A 27,412-nucleotide genomic window follows, 5' to 3' on the forward strand; every position below is an offset into this window, starting at 1 on the left:
AAGTTTGAAGCTTCACATGATGCAGGATTCACAATGTCTGACTCCAGTGTGTTGATACTGCATCCCCACCTGCAGGCAGAGCAACAGTGACAGTGGCCTGAGGTGTGGGAATTCAAGTGTACTTGAATTCCAAAGTGAGAACTCTGGGTCCTGACCAAAATGCTTTTGAGAAGTGTGAGTGTCCATCACCTAGCTTGATTTCCCCTTCTGTCCTGCTTCTGCTTATGATCAGAGGCATGGGGACCCAAACACCTGAGTTACACTTCTAGCTGAATCCCATCACTTATTATCTATGAAGGGAACCTCAGCTAACCAATTACTGCTAACCTCAGCTAACCAATACTGCTACAGAGCCCATTTTTCTTATCAGTGTGTAAATAGGATGACTGCATCAGACACAATAGGCAACAACCGAAAACAGTTTAATTTCTCTTTTCTGACTGTTTAAACTGCTCTATGAGCTAGGCTTTTCCTTACCCTGAATGAGATTTCTCTCAGATCCCATAGTTTTTCTAGTTATTCTTAGATAATCTTTCAACTGTTTAGTCACCAAAAAGCCTCAATTCAGGATCAAAATGTGTAGTTCAGAATAATAACTCAAACTCTAAACTGCCTTGAAAATTAAAGCTTTAGGTAGAGAAACCTAAATGAGAAGACTGAATATTTTTGGTTGCCTTCTCCATACTTCCTGCCTTACTGGCCCCCTTATTTTTCTGACTTGTTCAGGGTCAGGAGCAGGTGCAAGGTAGTTAGGGCAAAGGGCAGTCTTGTAGGGCTGGTATTTCATTGAGGCCCCCTGGTGGCAGTGTAAAATTGCCTGCCCCTTCTTTATTGGCAGCTTGGGGAGGTTTCTACAGATGATCCTCAAGGAAACCTAGGATGGCAGGTCCTTTGCACAAGTGAAGCCTCTTCACTTGTCTTTCCGCATATTATCCCTCTTCTTGTATGTACTGTATACTTTTCTAATGTTTTTGATTTTTAAAACTTCAGTGTAAACTTGTTCATTATATAAAATTCAGTTATTACAAAAATGTAAATTAGAAAGCAGTGCACCCTTCATAATCCTATCCCCTGAATCAGTAATGGCTCAAAATTGTCCCTTCAGATATATTAAATAAAACTTTTTACTTCAATACTTGGATTGATAATATTTAAATTTATAATAAATTCATGTGTTTCAAAATCAAAGAGTGTAAAAGGATGTAAGTAAATAACTTCTTTCTGAAAGAAGGACGTTTAAAGGACTGAAGGTAACTTTGGTCAAGGATGTGGGACCAGCACCCCAAAAGCTTTCCTAAGCAGCCCATACTCTGGGGCAGAATACGCAGATTCAGATCTCGGCTCTACCACTTATTGTGTTAACTCTTGGAAATGTTATCTAATGTGCTGGGCCTCAGATTGTTTATTTGTAAATTGAAGATAAAACTAGTACAATAGAAGCAGTTTTATCCAACACACATGGGTCTGCTTAATGGTCTGTTTGTTGAAAAAGTTAGAACAGGACATCATGAAATAAGTTATATATAGTCTATTACATTTTATTATGTTTAAAAAGCATACCTAATATTTAGTGGCTTAAAATTAACAAATATTTGTCTGTCACATTCCATATGATGGCTGAGTTGTTTCTCCAGCCTGAGACAGCTTGACTGGACTAGGTGTTCTAGGATGGCCTCATCTACATGTCTAGGTTCTTACCTGGGATGACCGTGGTTTCTTCATTTGGTCACTCATCCTCAAGGAGGCCAGCTTGTGCATGTTCACCTGCTGGCACTGGATTTCCAGCAGCAAGAGAGGTCAAGCACCAGTGCACATGCTTTCTTAAGGATGTCCCAGTGTGATGTTTGTAAATGTACCATTGGCCAAAGAAAATCACATGGTTAAGTTCAGATCCAAGGTGGGTCAGGGGGAAAAACAGACTTTACCTCTTAATGGAAAGTGACAGTGCAGTCATGTTTCATATAGGCCTGCATTTTGAATCAAATAATGTGGCCATTTTTATAAACAATCTACCACAAAAACAAACTCAGAATGGATTAAAGACGTAAGACCAGATACTTTAAAACTCTTAGAGGAAAGCATGCAACACTCTACCCTGTAGGACTCTCATCCAGATTCATTGGAGAAAAAAGCTTTATAGAAAAGCAAAAGCTAAGAGAATTCAGCACCAGCAGACCAGAATTGCAACAAGTACTAAAGGAACTTCTCTAAGCAGAAATGAAAAAGCAAAAATAGAGACAGAAGAAATTACAAATGGAGAGACTCACTGGTAAAGCCAAACATAAAGTAAAGATAGGAAATCATCTGTGCACCAAAATAGGACATAAAAACCATCAATTGTGTGGAAAGCACAAATGGAGGATATTGGAAATGTGTGTGAAATTAAAAGACCTTAAAACAATCTTGTTTATATATAGACTGCTATGTCAAAACCCCATGGTTACCACAAGCCAAAAATCTACAGTACATACACACACACAAAAGAGAAAAAGAATCCAAACACAATACTAAAGTTAGTCATTAAATCACAGGAGAAAGAAAGAAGTAAAAAGACCTGTAAAAACAAACCCAAAACGATTAAGAAAATTGTAATAGGAAAATACATATCCATAATCACCTTAAATGTAAATGGATTAAATACTCCTATCAAAAGACACACACTGGCTGAATGGATACTAAAATAAGACCCATATGTATGATGTTTATATGAAACCCACTTCAGACCCAGGGATATATATAAACTGAAAGTGAAGGGATGAAAAAGATATTCCATGTAAATGGAACTCAAAAGAAAATTGGAGTAGCAACACTCATATCAGACACAATAGACTTTATAAAATAGAGACTGTTATAAGGGACAAAGAATGACACTACATAACATTCAAAGAACAATCCAAGAAGAAGGTATAACAATTTTAAATATATATGCACCCAAATATAAGCACCTTAATACATAGGGCAAATGATAACAATCATAAAGTGAGAAATTGACAGGAACACAATAATAGTGGGGGGAGACTTTAATATTTCACTTACACCAGTGGGCTGATCTTCCAGACAGAAAAATTGATAAGGAAACACAAGCCTTAAATTACACATTAGACCAGATATTAACTAATATTTATAGAGCATTCCATCCCACTGTAACACATTGCACATTGTCCTTAAGTGCACATGGAACATTCTCCAGGATTGACTGTATGCTGGGCCACAAAGTGAGTCTTGGTAAATTTAAGAATATTGAAGTTATGGGATGAAATGTCCTATAGATATCAATTAGGTCTAACTGGTCTATTGTATCGTTTAAAGTTTGTGTTTCCTTGTTAATTTTCTGTTTAGTTGATCTATCCATAGGTGTGAGTGGGGTATTAAAGTCTCCCACTATTATTGTGTTGTTGTTAATTTCTCCTTTCATACTTGTTAGCATTTGTCTTACATACTGTGGTGCTCCCGTGTTGGGTGCATATATATTTATAATTGTTATATCTTCTTCTTGGATTGATCCTTTGATCATTATGTAGTGACCTTCTTTGTCTCTTTTCACAGCCTTTGTTTTAAAGTCTATTTTATCTGATATGAGTATTGCTACTCCTGCTTTCTTTTGGTCCCTATTTGCATGGAAAATCTTTTTCCAGGCCTTCACTTTCAGTCTGTATGTGTCCCCTGTTTTGAGGTGGGTCTCCTGTAGACAACATATGTAGGGGTCTTGTTTTTGTATCCATTCAGCCAGTCTTTGTCTTTTGGTTGGGGCATTCAACCCATTTACGTTTAAGGTAATTACTGATAAGTATGATCCCATTGCCATTTACTTTATTGTTTGCGGTTCGAATTTATACACCATTTTTGTGTTTCCTGTCTAGAGAATATCCTTTAGTATTTGTTGGAGAGCTGGTTTGGTGGTGCAGAATTCTCTCAGCTTTTGCTTGTCTGAGAAGCTTTTGATTTCTCCTTCATACTTGAATGAGATCCTTGCTGGGTACAATAATCTGGGCTGTAGGTTATTTTCTTTCATCATTTTAAGTATGTCTTGCCATTCCCTCCTGGCTTGGAGAGTTTTTATTGAAAGATAAGCTGTTATCCTTATGGGAATTCCCTTGTGTGTTATTTGTTGTTTTTCCCTTGCTGCTTTTAATATTTGTTCTTTGTGTTTGATCTTTGTTAATTTGATTAATATGTGTCTTGGGGTGTTTCGTCTTGGGTTTATCCTGTTTGGGATTCTCTGGGTTTCTTGGACTTGGGTGATTATTTCCTTCCCCAGTTTAGGGAAGTTTTCAACTATTATCTCCTCAAGTATTTTCTCATGGTCTTTCTTTTTGTCTTCTTCTTCTGGAACCCCTATGATTCGAATGTTGTAGCGTTTAATATTGTCCTGGAGGACATTTCATCCCAAAACAATGAATTTCACCTTTTTCTCAAGTGCACATGGAACCTTCTCCAGGATAGATCACATCCTGGGCCATAAAGCTAGCCTTGGTAAATTCAAAAAAATAGAAATCATTCCAAGCATCTTTTCTGACCACAATGCAGTAAGATTAGATCTCAATTACAGGAGAAAAACTATTAAAAATTCCAACATATGGAGGATGAACAACACCCTGCTGAATAACCAACAAATCACAGAAGAAATCAAAAAAGAAATCAAAATTTGCATAGAAACGAATGAAAATGAAAAACACAACAACCCAAAACCTGTGGGACACAGTAAAAGCAGTCCTAAGGGGAAAGTTCATAGCAATACAGGCACACCTCAAGAAACAAGAAAAAGTCAAATAAATAACCTAACTCTACACCTAAAGGAACTAGAAAAGGAAGAAATGAAGAACCCCAGGGTTAGTAGAAGGAAAGAAATCTTAAAAATTAGAGCAGAAATAAATGCAAAAGAAACAAAAGAGACCATAGCAAAAATCAACAAAGCCAAAAGCTGGTTCTTTGAAAGGATAAATAAAATTGATAAACTATTAGCCAGACTCATCAAGAAACAAAGGGAGAAAAATCAAATCAATAAAATTAGAAACGAAAATGGAGAGATCACAACAGACAACACAGAAATACAAAGGATCATAAGAGACTACTATCAACAATTATATGCCAATAAAATGGACAACGTTGAAAAAATGGACAAATTCTTAGAAAAGTACAACTTTCCAAAACTCGACCAGGAAGAAATAGAAAACCTTAACAGACCCATCACAAGCACGGAAATTGAAACTGTAATCAGAAATCTTCCAGCAAACAAAAGCCCAGGTCCAGACGGCTTCACAGCTGAATTCTACCAAAAATTTAGAGAAGAGCTGACACCTATCCTGCTCAAACTCTTCCAGAAAATTGCAGAGGAAGGTAAACTTCCAAACTCATTCTATGAGGCCACCATCACCCTAATACCAAAACCTGGCAAAGATCCCACAAAAAAAGAAAACTACAGACCAATATCACTGATGAATATAGATGCAAAAATCCTAAACAAAATTCTAGCAATCAGAATCCAACAATACATTAAAAAGATCATACACCATGACCAAGTGGGCTTTATCCCAGGGATGCAAGGATTCTTTAATATCCGCAAATCAATGTAATACACCACATTAACAAATTGAAAAACAAAAATCATATGATTATCTCAATAGATGCAGAGAAAGCCTTTGACAAAATTCAACACCCATTTATGATAAAAACTCTCCAGAAAGCAGGAATAGAAGGAACATACCTCAACATAATAAAAGCTATATATGACAAACCCACAGCAAACATTATCCTCAATGGTGAAAAATTGAAAGCATTTCCTCTAAAGTCAGGAACAAGACAAGGGTGCCCACTTTCACCATTACTATTCAACATAGTTTTGGAAGTTTTGGCCACAGCAATCAGAGCAGAAATAGAAATAAAAGGAATGCAAATTGGAAAAGAAGAAGTAAAACTCTCACTGTTTGCAGATGACATGATCCTCTACATAGAAAACCCTAAAGACTCCACCAGAAAATTACTAGAACTAATCAATGATTATAGTAAAGTTGCAGGATATAAAATCAACACACAGAAATCCCTTGCATTCCTATACACTAATAATGAGAAAACAGAAAGAGAAATTAAGGAAACAATTCCATTCACCATAGCAACGAAAAGAATAAAATACTTAGGAATATATCTACCTAAAGAAACTAAAGACCTATATATATAAAACTATAAAACACTGGTGAAAGAAATCAAAGAGGACACTAATAGATGGAGAAATATACCATGTTCATGGATTGGAAGAATCAATATAGTGAAAATGAGTATACTACCCAAAGCAATTTATAGATTCAATGCAATCCCTATCAAGCTACCAACAGTATTCTTCACAGAGCTAGAACAAATAATTTCACAATTTGTATGGAAATACAAAAAACCTCGAATAGCCAAAGCGATCTTGAGAAAGAAAAATGGAACTGGAGGAATCAACCTACCTGACTTCAGGCTCTACTACAAAGCCACAGTTATCAAGACAGTATGGTACTGGCACAAAGACAGAAATATAGATCAATGGAACAAAATAGAAAGCCCAGAGATAAATCCACGCACATATGGACACCTTAACTTTGACAAAGGAGGCAAGAATATACAATGGATTAAAGACAATCTCTTTAACAAGTGGTGCTGGGAAATCTGGTCAACCACTTGTAAAAGAATGAAACTAGAACACTTTCTAACACCATATACAAAAATAAACTCAAAATGGATTAAAGATCTCAACGTAAGACCAGAAACTATAAAACTCCTAGAGGAGAACATAGGCAAAACACTCTCTGACATACATCACAGCAGGATCCTCTATGACCCACCTCCCAGAATATTGGAAATAAAAGCAAAAATAAACAAATGGGACCTAATTAAACTTAAAAGCTTCTGGACAACAAAGGAAACTATAAGCAAGGTGAAAAGACAGCCTTCAAAATAGGAGAAAATCATAGCAAATGAAGCAACTGACAAACAACTAATCTCAAAAATATACAAGCAACTCCTACAGCTCAACTCCAGAAAAATAAATGACCCAATCAAAAAATGGGCCAAAGATCTAAATAGACATTTCTCCAAAGAAGACATACAGATGGCTAACAAACACATGAAAAGATGCTCAAGAATATTGAAGTTATATCAACTATCTTTTCTGATCACAATACTATGATACTAGAAATCAACTACAAGGGGAAAAAATGTAAAAAACCAAAAACACGTGGAGGCTAAACAATATGTTACTAAACAACCAATAGATCACTGAAGAAGTGAAAGAGGTAAAAAGATACCTAGAGACAAATGAAAATGAAAATACAATGATCCAAAACCTATGTGACATAGCAAAAGCAGTTCTAAGAGGCAAGTTCATAGCAATACAAACTTACCTCAGGAAACAAGAAAACTGACAAATAAATTAACATTACATCTAAAGCAAGTAGAGAAAGAGGAACAAAGAAAACCCGGAGTTAGCTGAAGGAAACAAATCATAAGATCAGAGCAGAAATAAATGATAAAGAGATGAAGAAAATGATAGGAGCAATCAATGAAAAATACAAGCTGTTTTTCTTTTTAAAAGATAAAAATTGGTAAACCTTTACCCAGATTCATCAAGCAAAAGGGGAGGGGGCACAATCAATAAAATTAGAAATGAAAACGTAGAAGTTACAACTAACACCAAAGAAATACAAAGGATCATAAGAGACTAACATAGGCAACTGCGTGCCAATAAATTGGACAACCTGAAAGAAATGGACAGATTCTTAGCAAGGTATGATCTCTCAAGACTGAACCAGGAAGAAGTAGAAAATATGAACATACCAATCACAAAGAAAGGCAATGCCAAAGAATGGTTAAACTACTGCACAATTGCACTCATCTCACACTCTAAAGTAATGCTCAAAATTCTCCAAGCCAGACTTCAGTAATACATGAACCGTGAACTTCCAGATGTTCAAGCTGGATTTAGAAAAGGCAGAGGAACCAGAGATCAAATTGCCAACATCTGCTGGATCATGGAAAAAGCAAGAGAGTTCCAGAAAAACATCTGTTTCTGCTTTATTGACTATGCCAAAGCCTTTGACTGTGTGGATCACAATAAACTGTGGAAAATTCTGAAAGAGATGGGAATACCAGACCACCTGCCCTGCCTCTTGAGAAACCTATATGCAAATCAGGAAGCAACAGTTATAACTGGACATGGAACAACAGACTGATTCCAAATAGGAAAAGGAGTACATCAAGGCTGTATATTGTCACCCTGCTTATTTAACTTATATGAAGAGTACATCATGAGAAAAGCTAGGTTGTATGAAGCACAAGCTGGAATCAAGATTGCCGGGAGAAATATCAATAACCTCAGATATGCAGATGACACCATACTAATGGCAGAAAGTGAAGAGGAACTAAAAAGCCTCTTGATGAACGTGAAAGAGGAGAGTGAAAAAGTTGGCTTAAAGCTCAACGTTGAGAAAATGAAGATCATGGCATCCGGTCCCATCACTTCATGGGAAATAGATGGGGAAATAGTGGAAATGGTGTCAGACTTTATTTTTTGGGGCTCCAAAATCACTGCAGATGGTGACTGCAGCCATGAAGTTAAAAGATACTTACTCCTTGGAAGGAAAGTTATGACCAACCTAGATAGCATATTCAAAAGCAGAGACATTACTTTGCCAACAAAGGTCCGTCTAGTCAAGCTATGGTTTTTCCTGTGGTCATGTATGGATGTGAGAGTTGGACTGTGAAGAAAGCTGAACGCTGAAGAATTGATGCTTTTGAACTGTGGTGTTGGAGAAGACTCTTGAGAGTCCCTTGGACTGCAAGGAGATCCAGCCAGTCCATTCTGAAGGAGATCAGTCCTGGGTGTTCTTTGGAAGGAATGATACTAAAGCTGAAACCCCAATACTTTGGCCACCTCATGTGAAGAATTGACTCATTAGAAAAGACTCTGATGCTGGGAGGGATTGGGGGCAGGAGGAGAAGGGGCCGACAGAGGATGAGATGGTGGATAGCATCACCGACTCGATGGACATGAGTTTGGGTGAACTCCGGGAGTTGGTGATGGACAGGGAGGCCTGGCATACTGCAATTCATGGGGTCGCAAAGAGTCGGACATGACTGAGCGACTGAACTGATCTGAACCAATCACAAGCACTGAAACTGAAACTGTGATTAAATGCTCCTAACAGGCGAATTCTACTAAGCATTTAGAGAAGATTTACCACATGTTCTGAAACTATTCCAAAAAAAAATTGGCAAAAGAACGAAAACTCCCTAACTCATTCTATGAGGCCACCATCACCCTCATACTAAAACCAAAGATACCACAAAAGAAGAAAATTACAGGCCAGTATCACTGATGAACATAGACACAAAAGTCCTCAACATAATACTACCAAACTGAATCCAACAACACATTAAAAGGATCATACACCATTATCCAGTGGGATTTATCCCAGGGATGTAGGAATTTATCAATACCTACAAATCAATCAGGGTAATATACCACATCAACAAATTGAAAAATAAAAACCATATGATAATCTCAATAGATACAGAAAAACTTTGGACCAAATTCAGCACCTATTTATGATAAAAACTTTCCAGAAAATGGGCATAGAGAGAACATACTTCAACAAAATAAGGGCAATATTTGACAAACCTACAAATAACATCATAAATCAACAGTGAGAAACTGAAAACATTTCCTTTAAGGTTAGGAACAAGACAAGGATATCCATTCTCATCACTTTTATTCAGCATAGTTTTTGGAAGTCCTACCTATGGCAATCAGAGAAGAAAAAGAAATAAAGGGAATCCAGACTTGAAGAACCTAAACTGTCATTGTTTGTGACTGACATGATATATACATAGAAAATCCTAAAGATGCTTCCAGAAAACCACTAGAGCTCATCAATGAATCTGGTAAAGTTGCAGGTTACAAAATTGAAGACACAAATGGTTAGAAAGATATGCCATGTTCATGGATTGAAAGAATCGATATCGCTGCAACAGCTATACTACCTAAGGCAATCTACAGATTGAGTGCAATCCCTATCAAATTATCAATGACATTTTTCACAGAACTAGAACAGAAAATCTTAAAATTTTTATGGATACAAAAAGTATCTTGAATAGCCAAGCAATATTGAGAAAGAAAAATGGAGCTGGAAGGATCAGGATCCCTGACTTTGGCCTATATTAAAAAGCTACAGTCATCAAAACAGTATGGTAGTGGCACAAGGATAGAATTATAGATAGATGGGACAGGATATAAAGCCCAGAAATAAATCCATGCACCTGTGGCCAATTAATTGATGACAAAGGAGGTAAGACTATACAATGGAGAAAAGACAATTTCTTCAATAAATGAGGCTTGGAAAACTGGACACCATCATGTTAAAAAGAAATGAAACTAGATCATTCACCTTTTGACATAGCCTCAAAGTCTTTCTTTTGAGAGCATTCAGCTGACTGAATTTTGTATTTTGTCACTTGTATGTGCTTCCCAGTGCACCAGCTGTGACTTCTAAGTTTAGTTTCCTTGATGTACAAGAACTTCAGTTCATTTGGAGAATGAGGAATCTTCAGATTTTTATAATCCTCGCACCCCTCAGTTTATTTTTTAAAAACCTCTTCTGTCATCATCGAGTTTTTCAAAGCATTGACTTTTTTATTTTTTGGAAAATGTTGTACTTTTTAAACTCTGATCATACAGATTTCATATAACATTAATTAAACTCCTTCCCAGGTGGTTCAGTGGTAAAGAATCTGCCTGCCAATGCAGAAGACACAAGTTGAATCCCTGGATTGGGAAGATTTCCTGGAGAAGGAAATGGCAACTCCAGTTCCAGTACTGGAAAAGGCAACTCCAGTATTGTTTCCTGGGAAATCCCAAGGATGGAGGAGCCTGGGGGGCTGCACTACATGGGGTTACAAAAGAATCAGACATGACGTAGCAACTAAAACAACAACAATAATTACACTGTACATTTATAACAAGTACAGGTGTTCTAAGTCATATGGATTGTAAGAACAACTGATTCTTAGTGACTGTACAGCTGATCTGGTGGGCAGCATGCAGCAGGCCAAGGCCTCAGTCAGTCAGTTGCCTACTGGGGGTTAGGAGCCTTGGCTTAGTAGAAGTTGGTTAAGAGATTTTATTATGCCTGCCTAGTAGATCCGTTGTGAGAATTAGCTGTGAAAATATACCTCACATGCATAGAATACTACCTTAGCTCCTGTAAATGCTCATTAATATTAATTGTTGTTCTCATCATTAACTTGATCATTCGTATTATTGTTGTTGTTCTTGTACCATTATTAATCAGACCAAGCAAAGACCTTGAATTAGGATGGAATTGACATAAGAAAGATAAAAATGCCAGACCTAGTACCATCAAGTAGTATTGGAGGTGGAAAAATGAAGGTAGAAAGGAAGGATCAAGCCAGGGAATTAAAAAATTTATTCACTAGAACCTAGATAATGGAGCTGTGAAATGGGTGATGTAGGCAAGAAGCCTAGAGAAGTGGGCATGCTAGTTAAGAATGATAATTTCAACATTTTTATTTGAAGCATGATTTAGAAGAATGATTCCTAAATGCTGGTTCACAGACTGGTAGCTTGTTTCTGGGAGCTTGTTAAAGATGCAGAAATTCTGATTCCTGAGTCGCTAATGAGGCCCAGGAAGCTGTCTTACAAAAGGCTGCGGCTCAGGTAGATTTGGATGCACGGCCAGGTTTGGGAAGCTGTGCCGTGAACACATAGAGCACTGGAAGCCAAGGAACTTGGGCTGTAGTCCTGGGTCCAGAGAAGACTTGCTCTGTGACATCTCTGCGACTCCCTCAGACCTCTGTTGAGGGTCCAGGGAAATGAGGTGTGTGAAGTGTTTTAGCCCTTGTAGAGCCCTCAACACATGTAAAGCGGGGATTACATGTTAGGTTAGCAGCAGGTATTCTCTGTGTTTGACTTCAATCCCGGCAATCAAGGTTCCTCTCCCTGCTCTGCCCCCTCTCCATTCCTGCTCAAACAAGGGACTTGATCCACATGATCTACAATGTTCTCCAACTGCAAATGCCTAAAACTGTTTTCTGTTTTGCAGACACCAAATTTCTACCTGTTCTTGTGGATTTTCATGGATATTCTTTCTGCAGTTTTCATTGTTTCCATATTTCGTTTTCATTGGTAAGTATACATTTGTAATTTTGTATAATTTTTTCCCAAAATAAGACATAAATGGTTTTGTACCTTGTGAAATTTATGAAAAAAGTTACACTCTTCCCATAATCCCATGTGACAAATCCTCAGGGAGACAGGGTTTTAAAGGTTTTATCTTCCAAACCTCCTGTTTCTTCTCATACTGCCTGCAGCTCCACACACCCCTTCTACCTCCTCAATGTGAGACCATATTCTAAGGATAAGGACTTTCACTAAAGCTTAATCAAAGCTTTTTTTTTTTTTTTTTTGACTATATATCCCTTGTGGATCAGTTGGAAGAGGACAAGAGTTGAAGGTTGTTCAGAAGAAGTGTCCCACCTTCCACAGAATGGGACAAAGCAGGGTGCTGTGTAAAGAGCAAGCTCACACTCCAGGAAGCCAGGGTTTTAGCCCTGGCTTTTTCTGTGGTTGCTGGGTGACCCTGGGAAAATCATTGCCCCTTTCCAGACCATAGTCTTTTTTATCTGCCCAATCAAATGACATTTGAGAATTCTTGAAGGGAAAAATGCATCAAGATCGTAAGGTTCAGGATGGGAGAGGGAACATTTGGTCGAAGAATTTTAGCTAGAAGAAAGCGTGGTCTTTAGATCTCATCATGCCCATTGTTTCCTCATTTGAGTTATCCTTTAAAAGAGGAAACTTCATACCCTCTGCCCAAGGTACCATTTTACTGGTAATGTTCTTTTCTGGCCACTACCTGTGTTACTGTTGCTTTGGAAGAGGTCTGCAAGGCTCATGGACACTCTGCTTCCTTCTAGGTGGAGAGAGAGCCAGAGTGAAAAAATTCGCCAGGGTATCACCAGTTACACAGGTAAAGTCAGAGGCCTAGCCCCCTCTAATCTCTTCATTCCTCCCCATTGCCTCCATGAGGCAGGGCTTGCCCTTAATATTTCTGACAAGAGTTGAAGGAGTCTAAAGTTACAGGGTGGGAACCACTGAGAAGCTGGGCAAAAAACAGGCTGTGCACAGACTCTGTGAGGCCCTCGACATCACAATATATTGTGGACTTTATCCTCTAAGCAATGAGACTCCTTGGAAGATTTTGAACATGGTTGTATATTTGCTTGCTTTGTCATATATTCATTCATCACACAGTTATAGAATACTGACTTTGTGCCAGGCAGTGTGAGACTGAAGTACCTGAAAGCTTTATATATGGAGGGTGTCTCTAGAACAGAGGCTCTGGTCCAGAGAGCAGTGAGGAAGCAGGAAAAGGTATAGCAGCAGTTAACATCTTTGGTTCAGCCATCTAGTTCCAGGACAGAGAAGCTGACATGCTCCTCAGGGCTGAATGTGCTTTATGTGGCTTCAGTTGTGATGTATGTTGGAAGGTGGAAGGAGAAAATTGCCAAGATCCTGGAATGCTGGACTAGAGTCTGCTGCTGCTGCTGCTAAGTCGCTTCAGTCGTGTCTGACTCTGTGCGACCCCAGAGACGGCAGCCCACCAGGCTCCCCCGTCCCTGGGATTCTCCAGGCAAGAACATTGAAGTGGGTTGCCATTTCCTCCTCCAATGCATCAAAGTGAAAAGTGAAAGTGAAGTCGCTCAGTCATGTCCAACTCTTAGTGACCCCATGGACTGCAGCCTACCAGGCTCCCCCATCCCTGGGATTTTCCAGGCAAGAGTACTGGAGTGGGGTGCCATTGCCTTCTCCGGGACTAGTCTAGACTCTGCATATAAACATCAGGAAATGGCAAGTGAGTTTCAGACAAGGGAGCAGTATGCTTAGTCACTTGTGTAAAGGGATAGAATAGCAAAATAACTTATTAATCAGCAGAATAACTCAGGACTGAGTAAGTGGGATAGGTCCAGTAAGGGAAGGGAAGCTAGTTTATCATTCAGGAGGTTGTGGGGATAATCACACAGTGAGTTACTGGCTTGGGAAGCCAGTGCAATGTTAAAGGGAAAACCAGTGAGGAGGCAGAAGACTGTGCAGTACATGATGCAGTTTCCTCCCATTGCTCTTGGAGTCTTTAGTAAAGTTGATACAATCAAAAATGATTGATTAATTTCTTGTGAACAGTTGTGAAGATGATGAGATACTTTGTATCAGCTATCAGTCTTCAACACATACATAACTTAGACTTTCAGGAATGTATCCACAGTTCAGTTCAGTTGCTCAGTCCTGTCGGACTCTTTGTGACCCCATGAACCGCAGCACGCCAGGCCTCCCTGTACATCACCAACTCCCGGAGTCCACCCAAACTCATGTCCATCTAGTCGGTGATGCCATCCAGCCATCTCATCCTCTGTAGTCCTCTTCTTCTCCTGCCTTCAATCTTTCCCAGCATGAGGGACTATAAAAAAAATAAGAAATTTGAAGAGTAATGATATTTTGTATAGTAAAGCTGAAGGTTTAAATCAAGTCACCCAAATTTATTAAGATATAGAGTAATTTCCAGTGACTCTGAGTATTATGAATTTTAAGAAGGTCACTCTGCAGGCTGTTAAGGAGACTGAAGGCTGTGTTCCAGCTGCCTTATGATATTCAGAAGTTATATCAGTAAAGTAGGGCTTCCAAAACAAAATACCATAGACTGGGTGGCTTAAGCAACAGAAGTTGATTTTTCTCACATTTCTGGAGGCTGGAGGTGCAGGATCAATGTGTCAGCAGGTTTGGTTTCTTCTGAGGCCTCTCTAATTGACTTGCTGGTAGACTCTTTGTTGCTGTGTCATCACACAGCCCTTCCTCTGTGCACACACAAACCCCCAATGTCCTCTGTGTCTCCAAGTTTTCTCTCTGATCAGACTGGATCAGGACTCACCATAATGGCCCCATCTTAATCATGCCTTTAAAGGCTTTATCTCCTAAATTAGTCCTATATTGAAGTTCTGTGGTTAGGGCTTCAACATATGAGTTTGTGTGGTACACAGTTCAGCCCATAATAGTAATCTAATCAAGAAATAAAGAGAATATGGAATTGGTGTGGAAAGCATGGATGGGATAGAAGTTCTGAAGGAAAGTTCAAAGAACCATTTAAATTTGAATGAAGAAAGGTGGGTATCATGCCTTAGAAAATAAATTAACTTGACAACAACTTCCCACCATATTTAAATGAGAATAAGAAAATAAGGTGAGTAGATAATAAACTAAGAATCTTTCATGTTTTTAATTTTTAGTTGCTTATTTACAGAAACCAGTTTTGCCTGATCTAAATAAATATATAGAAAGACCATTTGAGTACCTAAAAGAGACAACTAGAAGGCAAGGGATGAAGTTTAGTATCAGGGAATGAACAAGGATGACTGGAAAGAAGCCAAAACCACAACCTAGAGCTATCAGTTCAGGTCAATTACTCAGTTGTGTCCGACACTTTGTGACCCCATTGGACTGAAGCACACCAGGCTTCCCTGTCCATCATCAACTCCCAAAGCTTGCTCAAACTCAGGTCCATTGAGTCGGTGATGCCATCCAACCATCTCATCCTCTGTCATCCCCTTCTCCTCCGGCCTTCAATCTTTCCCAGCATCAAGGTCTTTTCCAATGAGTCAGTTCTTCACATCAGGTGGCCAATGTATTGAAGTTTCAGCTTTAGCATCAGTTCTTCCAAAGACAGCCTGGAGCCATGCAGGGCGAGAAGACTAGGCCTTGCATACTAAGCCTAGTGTCACATCTTGCACCATGACTACCTTTAGATAGACATGTACTGCTGCACCTGCTGCTGCTACCTTTAGTATACACACACACACACACACACACACACACACACATCTTTAGGATATATTTTTCAGCCCTTCAAAGAAGTTGATCCTTTATCTTTTGTCTCATATAGTTTCTTACAAAAAGTCATTCAAAAAAGAAATCTTCCATTGTTTTAATCATTGTTCCTCTACTTATAATATTTTATCTTGTCTCATACAGTTTCTTATGAAAAGTCATCCAAAAAAGAAATCTTCCTTTATTTTAATCATTGTTCCTTTGCTTGTAATATGTCCTTTTTAAGGCTGTTTCTTTCTTTTTTTTTTTTTTGTGCTAATTTTATTTTATTTTATTTTTTTAAAATTTTATTTTATTTTTAAACTTTACAATATTGTATTGGTTTTGCCAAACATTGAAATGAATCTGCCACAGGTATACATGTGTTCCCCATCCTGAACCCCCCTCCCTCCTCCCTCCCCATACCATCCCTCTGGGTCGTCCCAGTGCACCAGCCCCAAGCATCCAGCATCGTGCATCGAACCTGGACTGGTGACTCGTTTCATACATGATAGTATACATTTTTCAATGCCATTCTCCCAAATCTTCTCACCCTCTCCCTTTCCCACAGAGTCCATAAGACTGTTCTATACATCAATGTCTCTTTTGCTGTCTCATATATAGGGTTATTGTTACCATCTTTCTAAATTCCATATATATGTGTTAGTATACTGTATTGGTGTTTTTCTTTCTGGCTTACTTCACTCTGTATAATAGGCTCCAGTTTCATCCATCTCATTAGAACTGATTCAAATGTATTCTTTTTAGTGGCTGAGTAATACTCCATTGTGTATATGTACCATAGCTTTCTTATCCATTCATCTGCTGATGGACATCTAGGTTGCTTCCGTGTCCTGGCTATTATGAACAGTACTGTGATGAACATTGGGGTACACGTGTCTCTTTCCCTTCTGGTTTCCTCAGTGTGTATGCCCAGCAGTGGGATTGCTGGATCATAAGGCAGTTCTATTTCCAGTTTTTTAAGGGATCTCCACACTGTTCTCCATAGTGGCTGTACTAGTTTGCATTCCCACCAACAGTGTAAGAGGGTTCCTTTTTCTCCACACCCTCTCCAGCATTTATTGCTTGTAGACTTTTGGATTGCAGCCATTCTGACTGGAGTGAAATGGTACCTCATAGTGGTTTTGATTTGCATTTCTCTGATAATGAGTGATGTTGAGCATCTTTTCATGTGTTTGTTCACCATCTGTATGTCTTCTTTGGAGAAATGTCTATTTAGTTCTTTGGCCCATTTTTTGATTGGGTCATTTATTTTTCTGGAGTTGAGCTGTAGGAGTTGCTTGTATATTTTTGAGATTAGTTGTTTGTCAGTTGCTTCATTTGCTATGATTTTCTCCCATTCTGAAGGCTGTCTTTTCACCTTGCTAATAGTTTCCTTTGTTGTGCAGAAGCTTTTAAGTTTAATTAGGTCCCATTTGTTTATTTTTGCTTTTATTTCCAATATTCTGGTGAGGTGGGTCATAGAGGATCCTGCTGTGATATATGTCGGAGAGTGTTTTGCCTATGTTCTCCTCTAGAAGTTTTATAGTTTCTGGTCTTACATTTAGATCTTTGATTCATTTTGAGTTTATTTTTGTGTATGGTGTTAGAAAGTGTTCTAGTTTCATTCTTTTACAAGTGGTTGACCATTTTTCCCAGCACCACTTGTTAAAGAGATTGTCTTTAATCCATTGTATATTAAGGCTGTTTCTTTTATTACATTTTTCAGTAATTTGATTATGATTTACCTCAGTGTATATTAGTGTGTCTACCTGCTTAGGGTTTGCTGAACTTCTTAGATCAGTAAGAGTATAAATTTTCAGCCTGTATTTTTCAGATATCTTTCTGCTATTACCTTCTTTTTGGGTTTCCAATTACATAGATATTAGATGGTGTCATATTATCTCATAAGTTACCAAGACTGTTTATTTTTATTTTTAGCCTATTAATTTCTATGCTTCATTTTGGGTATATTCTATCAAAGTTTGGGTTGTTTTTGATCACTGGGTAACAAATTACCACAAATATATCAGTGTAAAGCAACACAAATTTATTATCTCCCAGTTTGTGGGCCAGGGGTCCCGGCATGGGTTTTCTAGGTCTACTGCATATCTCACCAGGCTTTCATGAAGATCTTGGCTTGGGCTGCAGTCTCATCTGAGACTTAAGAGTCCTCTTCCAAGCTCATTGATTGTTGGCAGAATGTAGTTCCTTACAGTTGCAAGAACTGAAGTCAGTCGTGTTTTCTTAATCACTCTTGAATGAGCTTTTCTCTGAGATCTAGATATTCCATTCAGGTCTTAGTCATAAGGCTTTCTCACATCATAACATCTTCTTTACACCCAGTATAAGAATATCTCTTGTAGCAGATGGATTCAGGAGAAAGAGAACAAAGGGAAAAAATAATACACAAAATAAATAGAAAACAAATTGAAATATGGTAGTCATAAATTCAACCATTTTATTAAGTTCAGTTAATATAAGTGTACCAAATACTCAAAGTAGTAGTGGAGATTTTAATATTGGATAGAATTAAGCAAGACCCAACCATATGCAATTCATAAAAGAAATGCTTCAAATATAAAAACACAGATTAATAGTGAAAGGACAGAAAATTAAAATCAGAAGGGAGAAAAATGAAAAAAGATAGGATGGAAAATAATATGCCATACAAACAGCAAGCATGAAAATAATATCTGAAAGATAAACTTTAAAACATGGAGCCTTACTTGAAATGAAGATTTCTTAAGAAAGAAAAGGTCAGTGTATCAAGAAGGCCCTATAATTATATAGTTAGTAACAGAGCTTCAAAACACATTAAACAAAAATAGAAAGAAATAGAAAAATCATAGTTAAAGATTTTGACATCCCTCTCTTAGTACCTGAAAGAACAACTAAATTCATCAAAAAGTAAAATCAGAAAGGATATAGAAGTCTGAACACTTCCAGCTAACCTGACCTAGTTGACAGAAAATATTATATTCAACAACTGCACAATGTACAATATTTTGAAATGTAAATGGTGTGGTTGCAAAATAGACCATATGGCAAGCCATAAAGCAGATCTGGAAGATAGAGCTGATTTGCCCAACACACAGATGCAAACATACTGAATTAAGTAAAATGAGACAGAGGAATATGTTCCAATCAAAAGAACAAGACAAAGCCCCAGAAAAATAACTAAATGAAACAGAGATGAGCAATCTACCTGATAGAGTTAAAAATAATGGTCATAAACATATGCTTATTGAACTTTGGAGAAAAATTGATGGACATAGTGCAAACTTCAACATAAAATACAAGAAAGTACCAAACAGAAGTAATAACTGAATCAAAAAATACATTAGAAGGGCTCAGCAGCAGAACAGATGAGGTAGTAGAATGAATCAGTGAACTGGAAGACAAAACAATGGAACTCACCCAGACAGAGCAGCAAAATGAAAAAAGAACTTTGAAAAGGAAAGATGCATTATGGGACTGTTGGGACAGCATCCAGTGTAATAACATTCACATTATAGGGCTCTCAGAAGGAAAAGAGAAAGAGAAAATGCCCCCAAAATTAACTGAAGAAACAGTGGCTGAAAATGTCCCTAATGTGGGGAAGGAAAAAGACATCCAGATCTAGAAAGCCACAGAGTTCCAAATAAGATGATCTCAAAAAGACACATACCAAGACACATTGAAGTTAAAATTGTAAATTTAAGGAGAAAGAGAGAATCCTAAAAGGAGAACACAAAAACCAACTTATAATCAAGGGAAACAGCATAAGGTCATCAGATTTTTTAGCAGAAAATTTACAAGCCAGATAGGAAAGATGTGATATATTAAAAGTGTTGAAAGAAAAAACTTCCAAACAAGAACTCTTTACCCAGCAAGGTTACCATTCAGAATTGAAGGAGATATCAAAAGTTTCCCAGATAAACAAAAGCTAGAAGAGTTTATCACTACTAGACCAGTTCTACAAGAAATTATAAGGGAGTTCTTTAAGTTGGAAGCACACAAAAGTAAAAATATCACTGGAATATGTTTATGTATAATAAAGGTAGTAGAGGAAATTGATGTATTTCTAAACTTTTTATTGATCAAGAGATTAATCACAAGGGAAATTGGAAGCTATTTTAAAGTGTAATGCATATACAAAAGCAAAACTTGTGTGGTACAACTTAAGCCATAACTTAGAGGGAAATTAGTAACTTTTAGAAGGAAGCCTGGCTTAATAGTGATTAAGAGTCTACTGTAGCAATCTAGAAAATGGAGTTATTTTCACCAAGTAAAAGAAATGAAATGGTAAAGATAGCAGAAACAGTAAAATAGAAATGATCAAACTACAGAGAATATTCAAAAAGTGAAAAGTTAGTTCTTAGAAAAGATTAATAAAATTGATAAACGCTTAGTAAGGGGAAAGAGGAAGAGACAGACTGATTGCCAGTATAGTGAATGATTAATGAGAGATTGTCTCTCCAGATCCTAGACATAAAAAGGAAAATCATGGAACATTTTTAAGCCATTAAATTTAAATGAGGTAAACAAATTCCTTCAAATGATTTAATTTTCCAGAACTGAAAAAGAAGTAGAAATTTTATAACCTATCAGAATCTTTCAGAATCAAATCCATGTATCAAAAGCCTCACAACAAAGGAAGGTCCAGGCCCGATAAGCTTCACTGGTTAAGTGAATATTTAAGAAATAATACCAATTTTATGCTGACTCACTAAAAAAAAACAAGTGCATTTCTTAGCTGACTTTTTATGGTCAGAAATAATCTCATATAAAAAATATCTGACAAAGACAGTGCAACATCTAAATGTATAGATCAATATCATTCACCAACTTAGCCATAAAACAATATATTAGCAGATTGAATCCATCAGTATAAAAAAAGGATAAAACATCTGGAGCAAGTGAGATTTATTGCAGTGGTACAAGTTGGATATATAATTTGCAGGTTAATCAATCTATCATCTAATCAAAATAGACTAGAAATAAAGTATATTTGACAAAAATCCACATCTATTTATGATCAAGATCTGAGTAGCCTAGTTATCGAATGAAACTTCCTCAATCTGATGAAAGATACTTAAAACCTCAGCCAGTATGATTGTTAATGGTGAAATAGGATTTTCTATATAAGATCAGTAATAAGGCGAGGCTGTCTGCTCTCACTGCTTTTACTTGGCATTGTACTGAAGATCCTAGCTAGTTTCAATTAGTTCAGTCACTCAGTCGTGTCTGACTATTTGTGACCCCATTGACTGCAGCACGCCAGGCTTCCCTGTCCATCACCAACTCCTGGAGCTTGCTCAAACTCACGTCCATTTAGTAAGACAGCCAGTTTAGTATATATAAATTATACACTAAATATATATATATATAAAGATAAATAACAGGCATAAATGAAGAAATAAAACTCCTAATCTGCATATATGGTTATATACAGTAAAAAATTAGAAGGAATCAAATGACAAACCTACTACAACTGGTGACTTAAGCAATAGCTCAGGAATGTTGTTGTTCAGGCTCTAAGTCATGTCTGACTCTTTGCAACCCCGTGGATTGCAGCATGCCAGGCTTCCCTGTCCTTCACTATCTCCCAAAGTTTGCTCAAACTCATGTCCACTGAGTCAGTGATGCCATTCAGCCATCTCATCCTCTTTCATCCCCTTTTCCTCTTGCCCTCAGTCTTTCCCAGCATCAGGGTCTTTTCCAATGTGTTGGCTCTTCACATCAGGTAGCCACAATTTTGGAGCTTCAGCTTCAGCATCAGTCCTTCCAATAAATCAGTTCAGTTCAGTTCAGTCACTCAGTCATATCTGACTCTTTGCAACCCCATGGACTGCAGCACGCCAGGCCTCCCTGTCCATCACCAACTCCTGGAGCTTGTTCAAACTCATGTCCATCGAGTCAGTGATGCCATCTAACCATCTCATCCTCTGTCATCCCCTTCTCCTCCTACTTTGAATCTTTCCCAGCATCAGGGTCTTTTCCAATGAGTCAGTTCTTTGCATCAAGTAGCCAAAGTATTGGAGCTTCTGCTTCACCATCAGTCCTTCCAATGAGTATTCAGGACTGATTTCTTTTAGTATTGACTAGTTTGATGTCCTTGCAGTCCAAGGGACTCTCAATAGTCTTCTCCAGTATCACAGTTCAAAAGCATCAATTCTTCAGCACTAAGCTTTCTTTACAGTCCAACTTTCACATCCATATATGACTACTGGAAAAACCATGAATATTCAGAATTAATTTTCATCAGGATTGAATTTGGTTTGATCTTGCTGCCCAAAGGACTGTCTATAGAACCTTCTCCAGCACCACAACTTGAAAGCATCAGATCTTTGGCACTCAGCCTTCTTTATGGTCCCACTCTCATATCCATACATGACTACTGGAAAAACCAAGCTTTTTTTTTTTTTTTTTTTTGATCTTTGTCGACAAAGTGATGTCCTGCTTTTTAATATACTGTCTAGGTTCTTTCCCAAAGTAGCAAGCATCTTTTAATTTCATGGCTGCAGTCACTGTCCGCCGTGATTTTTGAGCCCAAGAAAATAAAATCTGTCACTGTATCCACTTTTTCCCCACGTGTTTGCCTTGAAGTGATGGGACCAGATGCCATTAGTTTTTTAAATATTGATACAAGGTCAATATAGAAAAATCAACTGTATGTTGATATGTCATCAGTGACTACTTTAAAAATTGAAATAGCATCATCTACAACAGTATAAAAGCATAAACAGGAATTTTAGGAAAATATTGTAAGCCCTTGCAAAGAAGATAGATGATTGGTCACTGAAAACTACAAAAGTCTAGTGAGAAAAAGAAGACCCAGATACATGGAGCAACATAACACATTCATGAATATGAAAACCTAATATCATAGATATTAGATGTCATGGAATTGAAGTACAAATTCAATTCAGGTGCATTAAAAATCCCCTTCAGCCTGTGAAGCTAAAATTAAGCTCATGTATGCAACAAGAGTGAAATTACACACAGGGGAAAAATAACTGGATTCTCTTCTTTGGATTCTCACTATCTTCTAGATTTAGTGTCCACAGTTCCTCCTTATATTGTAAATTCTTAGATAATTTTAAGATATTTTCATTTTATACATGATCCAGTTTTTAATTTGTCTTTGATGAGAGTCCATTTCCTAACTGCATTATGAGAAAAAGTCTCCATCATTTATTTTTTCTATCATTCGGTTAGGAAAAAACCTGAAACTATTTTCTGAGCAATTACTGTGTGATAGACACTCCTGAGCACTATACCTGGGGTGGCAAGCAAGGCAAAGTTTCTATTCGTAAAAAGCTCCCATTCTAATAGAGGATGGCAATGGCACCCCACTCCAGTGCTCTTGCCTGGAAAATCCCATGGACGGAGGAGCCTGATAGGCTGCAGTCCATGGGGTCGCTAAGAGTCAGGCACGACAGATCGACTTCACTTTCACTTTTCACTTTCATGCATTGGAGAAAGAAATGGCAACCCACTCCAGTGTTCTTGCCTGGAGAATCCCAGGGACGGGGGAGCCTGGTGGGCTGCCGTCTATGAGGTCTCACAGAGTCAAACATGACTGAAGCGACTTAGCAGCAGCAGCAGCAGCATTCAGTTTTTTGTTTACACTGCTTCGGAGTTAGTGGTTGGGAAATACATGAACCTTAAACAAATGTTGATTTCACCCTTCTTCTGTGCTCCTGTGGTGAGTTAGAACCTCACCCAATAGACTCTTAAACTTAAGCACCTTGTTGTACAGATGTAGTGAAGTCTGCCCAAAGGCTGGGTAGGGAGAAAACTAAGGGGCAAGATTCTAAAATGGTAAGTGAGGAGCTGACATTTTAAAGATGACTAGGATTTTACCACATTACTAGCAAAGATTGGAGAATCGACTTTGGAGGAATCTATGTTGTTTTCTTTTCTATCCCACAGAAGCTTCAAGTGCAAGCCTCCAAAATGAAGTAGTAGAAATTATGGGTATCCCTGCACCTTTTCCAGAGAGGGAAAGGGAACCTCCAAGTTCTAAAGCTGTTGTACCAGAGGTTGTCAATGAAACCACTATACCAACTGTGCATCCCACAGATGACGTTGGACAACCAGTGCCCACTGAGCCAGCCTTTGAACCCATCCAAGCATCCACTTCGGAAGCCAACAGAGAGGCCACCCTCCAAACTGTATTGCCTACCTTGGAGGCAAATGAACCAACGGTTCCCTCTGTGGAGAAGCCTCCTCCTGAAACGTAACCTGAAAAGCCCCCCAGCATTGACTCCCCCCAATAAGCCTCTTTTATGATGGTTTCCACCACACCCAGCATGTCCTTCTCCTGCTTTTGGGCTGTCTTCAAAGAATAATGAGCCACACCTTGCCTCCTTCTCCTTTTTCTCCCTCTCTGTGCCCAGGGCGACCTGATGGTAGAGAGATAGGAAAGGGGTGCGGAAGAGCCAGGGAGGATCTCAGGAAAACCACTCTGGCCTTGCCTTTCCTCTCCAGGGGATGAGCAGAGGGGAAAGAGTGTGGTCCTGGAGTTGGAGTTGGTTGTTCTCTGGGTGTCAGATGATCTGTCTCATCCTAACCCTTCATGATATTCCCATAGCTAAAGGAGTGGCTGTGGTGAACATCAGCCTATAAATAAAGGCAGCCTCTGAGGAACTAAGAAGGTAATTGATACAATCTTTGGGGCCCTCTGTGGTCACTCAGGCTGACAAAGTCAAGGGAGGAATGCCAGAGTGATGCCGTCCAGAGTCAGAGAAGGAGAGGTGGCATGTGCATGAGTGGGGGCAAAGATATCACCCCACTCACACATCCTGTCATACAGTGTGCATGGGGTGCTTCCTCATAGCTTGTCACTGGCTGATTCTCCAGTGGGGTGGTGGGCATAATCCCATGCCCACCCAGTGGCTTTTGACCTTGAAGCTGACTTTTTTTTTTTTTGCTTTTTCTATGATCCAACAGATGTTCACAATTTGATCTCTGTTTCCTTTGTCTTTTCTAAATCCAGCTTGTACATCTGGAAGTACTCTTGAAGTCTAGCATGGAGAATTTTGAGCATTACCTTGCTAGCATGTGAAATGAGTGTAATTGTGTATTAGTTTGAATATTTTTTGGCATTACTCTTCTTTTGGATTAGAATGAAAACTGACCTTTTCTTTTCTTTTTTTGGTCACAAAATCCTGGTTATTTTTATTTCATAATATCCTGAAATCCCTGAAGCTGACTTTTGATTTGAGCTGAGAACCCTGCATTAGAAGCAGGAAGTTGTGTTCTATTGTGTGACCATCATCTACTCACCCTCCTTGTCCAGGGCTCATGTTCCCGTGTATATGGTGATGGGCAGGGGCAGACACCACAGCACCTTCCCTGGGTTGACTGTGGAGTCCTGTAAACATTGGTGGGTCAGGGCTGCCTCAGATGGCCGCATTGTCATCCCAGAAAACAGGGCTGTGTGGTTTGGGGACTTTATTTCAGCACCAACCCGTCCCCCTCCCACACAGGCATCTGGAGACCAGGCATAGCACTCCCTGTGGAGTGGTTTGTCACCTACATGCAGGTGACCCCAGATGCTTGTGCATATGAGGACAAGTGAGCTAGGCTGGCTGTGCTGAAGTATCAGGGGCCTTAAGGACAAATCCCTTACATGCCAGAGGCAAGAGGATTCTCCCCTGTCATCTCTCCAGGCACTCAGCCTAGCCAAAGCCCAGAGGGATGCCCCACCCCCATATCACACCTTCCCTGTCTGAAGACCCCACCCCAGAACTGCCCAGAACTGAAGTTGCTCAGTCATGTGTGACTCTTTGCAATCCTATGGACTGTAGCTTACCAGACTCCTCCATCCATGCAATGTTCTAGGCAAGAGTACTGGAGTGGGTTGCCATTTCCTTCTCCAGTTCAGTCACTCAGTCGTGTCCGACTCTTTGTGACCCCATGAACCGCAGCACGCCAGGCCTCCCTGTCCATCACCAGCTCCTGGAGTCCACCCAAACCCATGTCCATTGAGTCTGTGATGCCATCCAACCATCTCATCCTCTGTTGTCCCCTTCTCCTCCTGCCCTCAATCTTTCCCAGCATCAGGGTCTTTTCCAGTGAGTCAGCTCTTCCCATCAAGTGGCCAAAGTATTGGAGTTACAGCTTCAACATCAGTCCTTCCAATGAACACCCGGGACCTATCCCCTTTAAGATGGACTGATCTCCTTTAGGATGGACTGGTTGGATCTCCTTGCAGTCCAACGGACTGTCAAGAGTGTTCTCCAATACCACAGTTCAAAAGCATCAGTTCTTAAGTGCTCAGCCTTCTTTATAGTCCAACTCTCACACCCATACATGACCACTGGAAAAACCATAGCCCTGACTAAACGGGCCTTTGTTGACACAGTAATGCCTCTGCTTTTTAATATGCTGTCTAAGTTGGTCATAACTTTCCTTCCAAGGAGCAAGCGTCTTTTACTTTCATGGCTGCAATCACCATCTGCAGTGACTTTTGGAGCCGAGAAAAAGTCAGCCACTGTTCCACTGTTTCCCCATCTATTTCCCATGAAGTGATGGGACTGGATGCCATGATCTTAGTTTTCTGAATGTTGAGCTTTAAGCCAACTTTTTCACTCTGCTCTTTCACTTTCATCAAGAGGCTCTTTAGTTCTTCTTCACTTTTTGCCATAAAGATAGTGTCATCTGCATATCTGAGGTTATTGATATCCTCATATCCTGGCAATCTTGATTCCAGCTTGTGCTTCCTCCAGCCCAGCGTTTCTCATGATGTACTCTGCATATAAGTTAAATAAGCAGGGTAACAATATACAGCCTTGACGTACTCCTTTTCCTATTTGGAACCAGTCTGTTGTTCCATGTTCAGTTCTAACTGTTGCTTCCTGACCTGCATACAAGTTTCTCAAGCTGCAGGGCAGGTGGTCTGGTATTCCCATCTCTTTCAGAATTTTCCACAGTTTATTGAGATCCACACAGTCAAAGGCTTTGGCATAGTCAATAAAGCAGAAATAGATGTTTTTCTAGAACTCTCTTGCTTTTTCCATGATCCAGCAGATGTTGGCAACTTGATCTCTGGTTCCTCTGCCTTTTCTAAAACCAGCTTGAACATCTGGAAATTCATGGTTCACATATTGCTGAAGCCTGGCTTGGAGAATTTTGAGCATCACTTTACTAGCATGTGAGATGAGTGCAATTGTGCAGTAGTTTGGGAATCTTCGAAATTTGCTTGTTCCATCCTGGTCACAAAGTAATATTTTACAGGCACCCACTGGACATAAGGATTTAGTCCAAGGCAGCCTGGTTCCTGGGGTTCTTGGTGGCTTTTTGATTGACCAAGGAGACATTTCTGGCAGGATGTAAGGGCCATTCTGGATCTACTGGCCCTACAGGTAAGGCACAGAAGCTGGTTCCCCTTCTGGATCTCCAGCCACACATATGTAGGTCTCCACCTCCCAGGCTGACACCCAGCATTGCCCTGCCCATCCTGCCCTGGTCCCAACCCATCCCTTTAAGCACCTTTGTCCCTGAAACAAGCACATT

At 39.0% G+C, this 27,412-nt stretch overlaps 1 protein-coding gene across 1 annotated transcript in view; it reads left to right on the forward strand.

The window, feature by feature from the left end:
* LOC102276646 (glycerophosphodiester phosphodiesterase domain-containing protein 4) overlaps positions 1-24,135 on the forward strand; it is a 110,227-nt gene extending 86,092 nt beyond the window's left edge. The window contains exons 13-15 of the mRNA XM_070365018.1: positions 12,093-12,175; positions 12,967-13,019; positions 23,825-24,135. Of these exons, the coding sequence (XP_070221119.1) occupies positions 12,093-12,175; positions 12,967-13,019; positions 23,825-24,135 (447 nt within the window). The remainder of the gene's footprint in view (positions 1-12,092; positions 12,176-12,966; positions 13,020-23,824) is intronic.
* Positions 24,136-27,412: the final 3,277 nt, after the last annotated feature.

The sequence above is a fragment of the Bos mutus genome, chromosome 29 (genome assembly GCF_027580195.1).
Source record: "Bos mutus isolate GX-2022 chromosome 29, NWIPB_WYAK_1.1, whole genome shotgun sequence".
In the NCBI taxonomy this organism is placed as follows: domain Eukaryota; kingdom Metazoa; phylum Chordata; class Mammalia; order Artiodactyla; family Bovidae; genus Bos; species Bos mutus.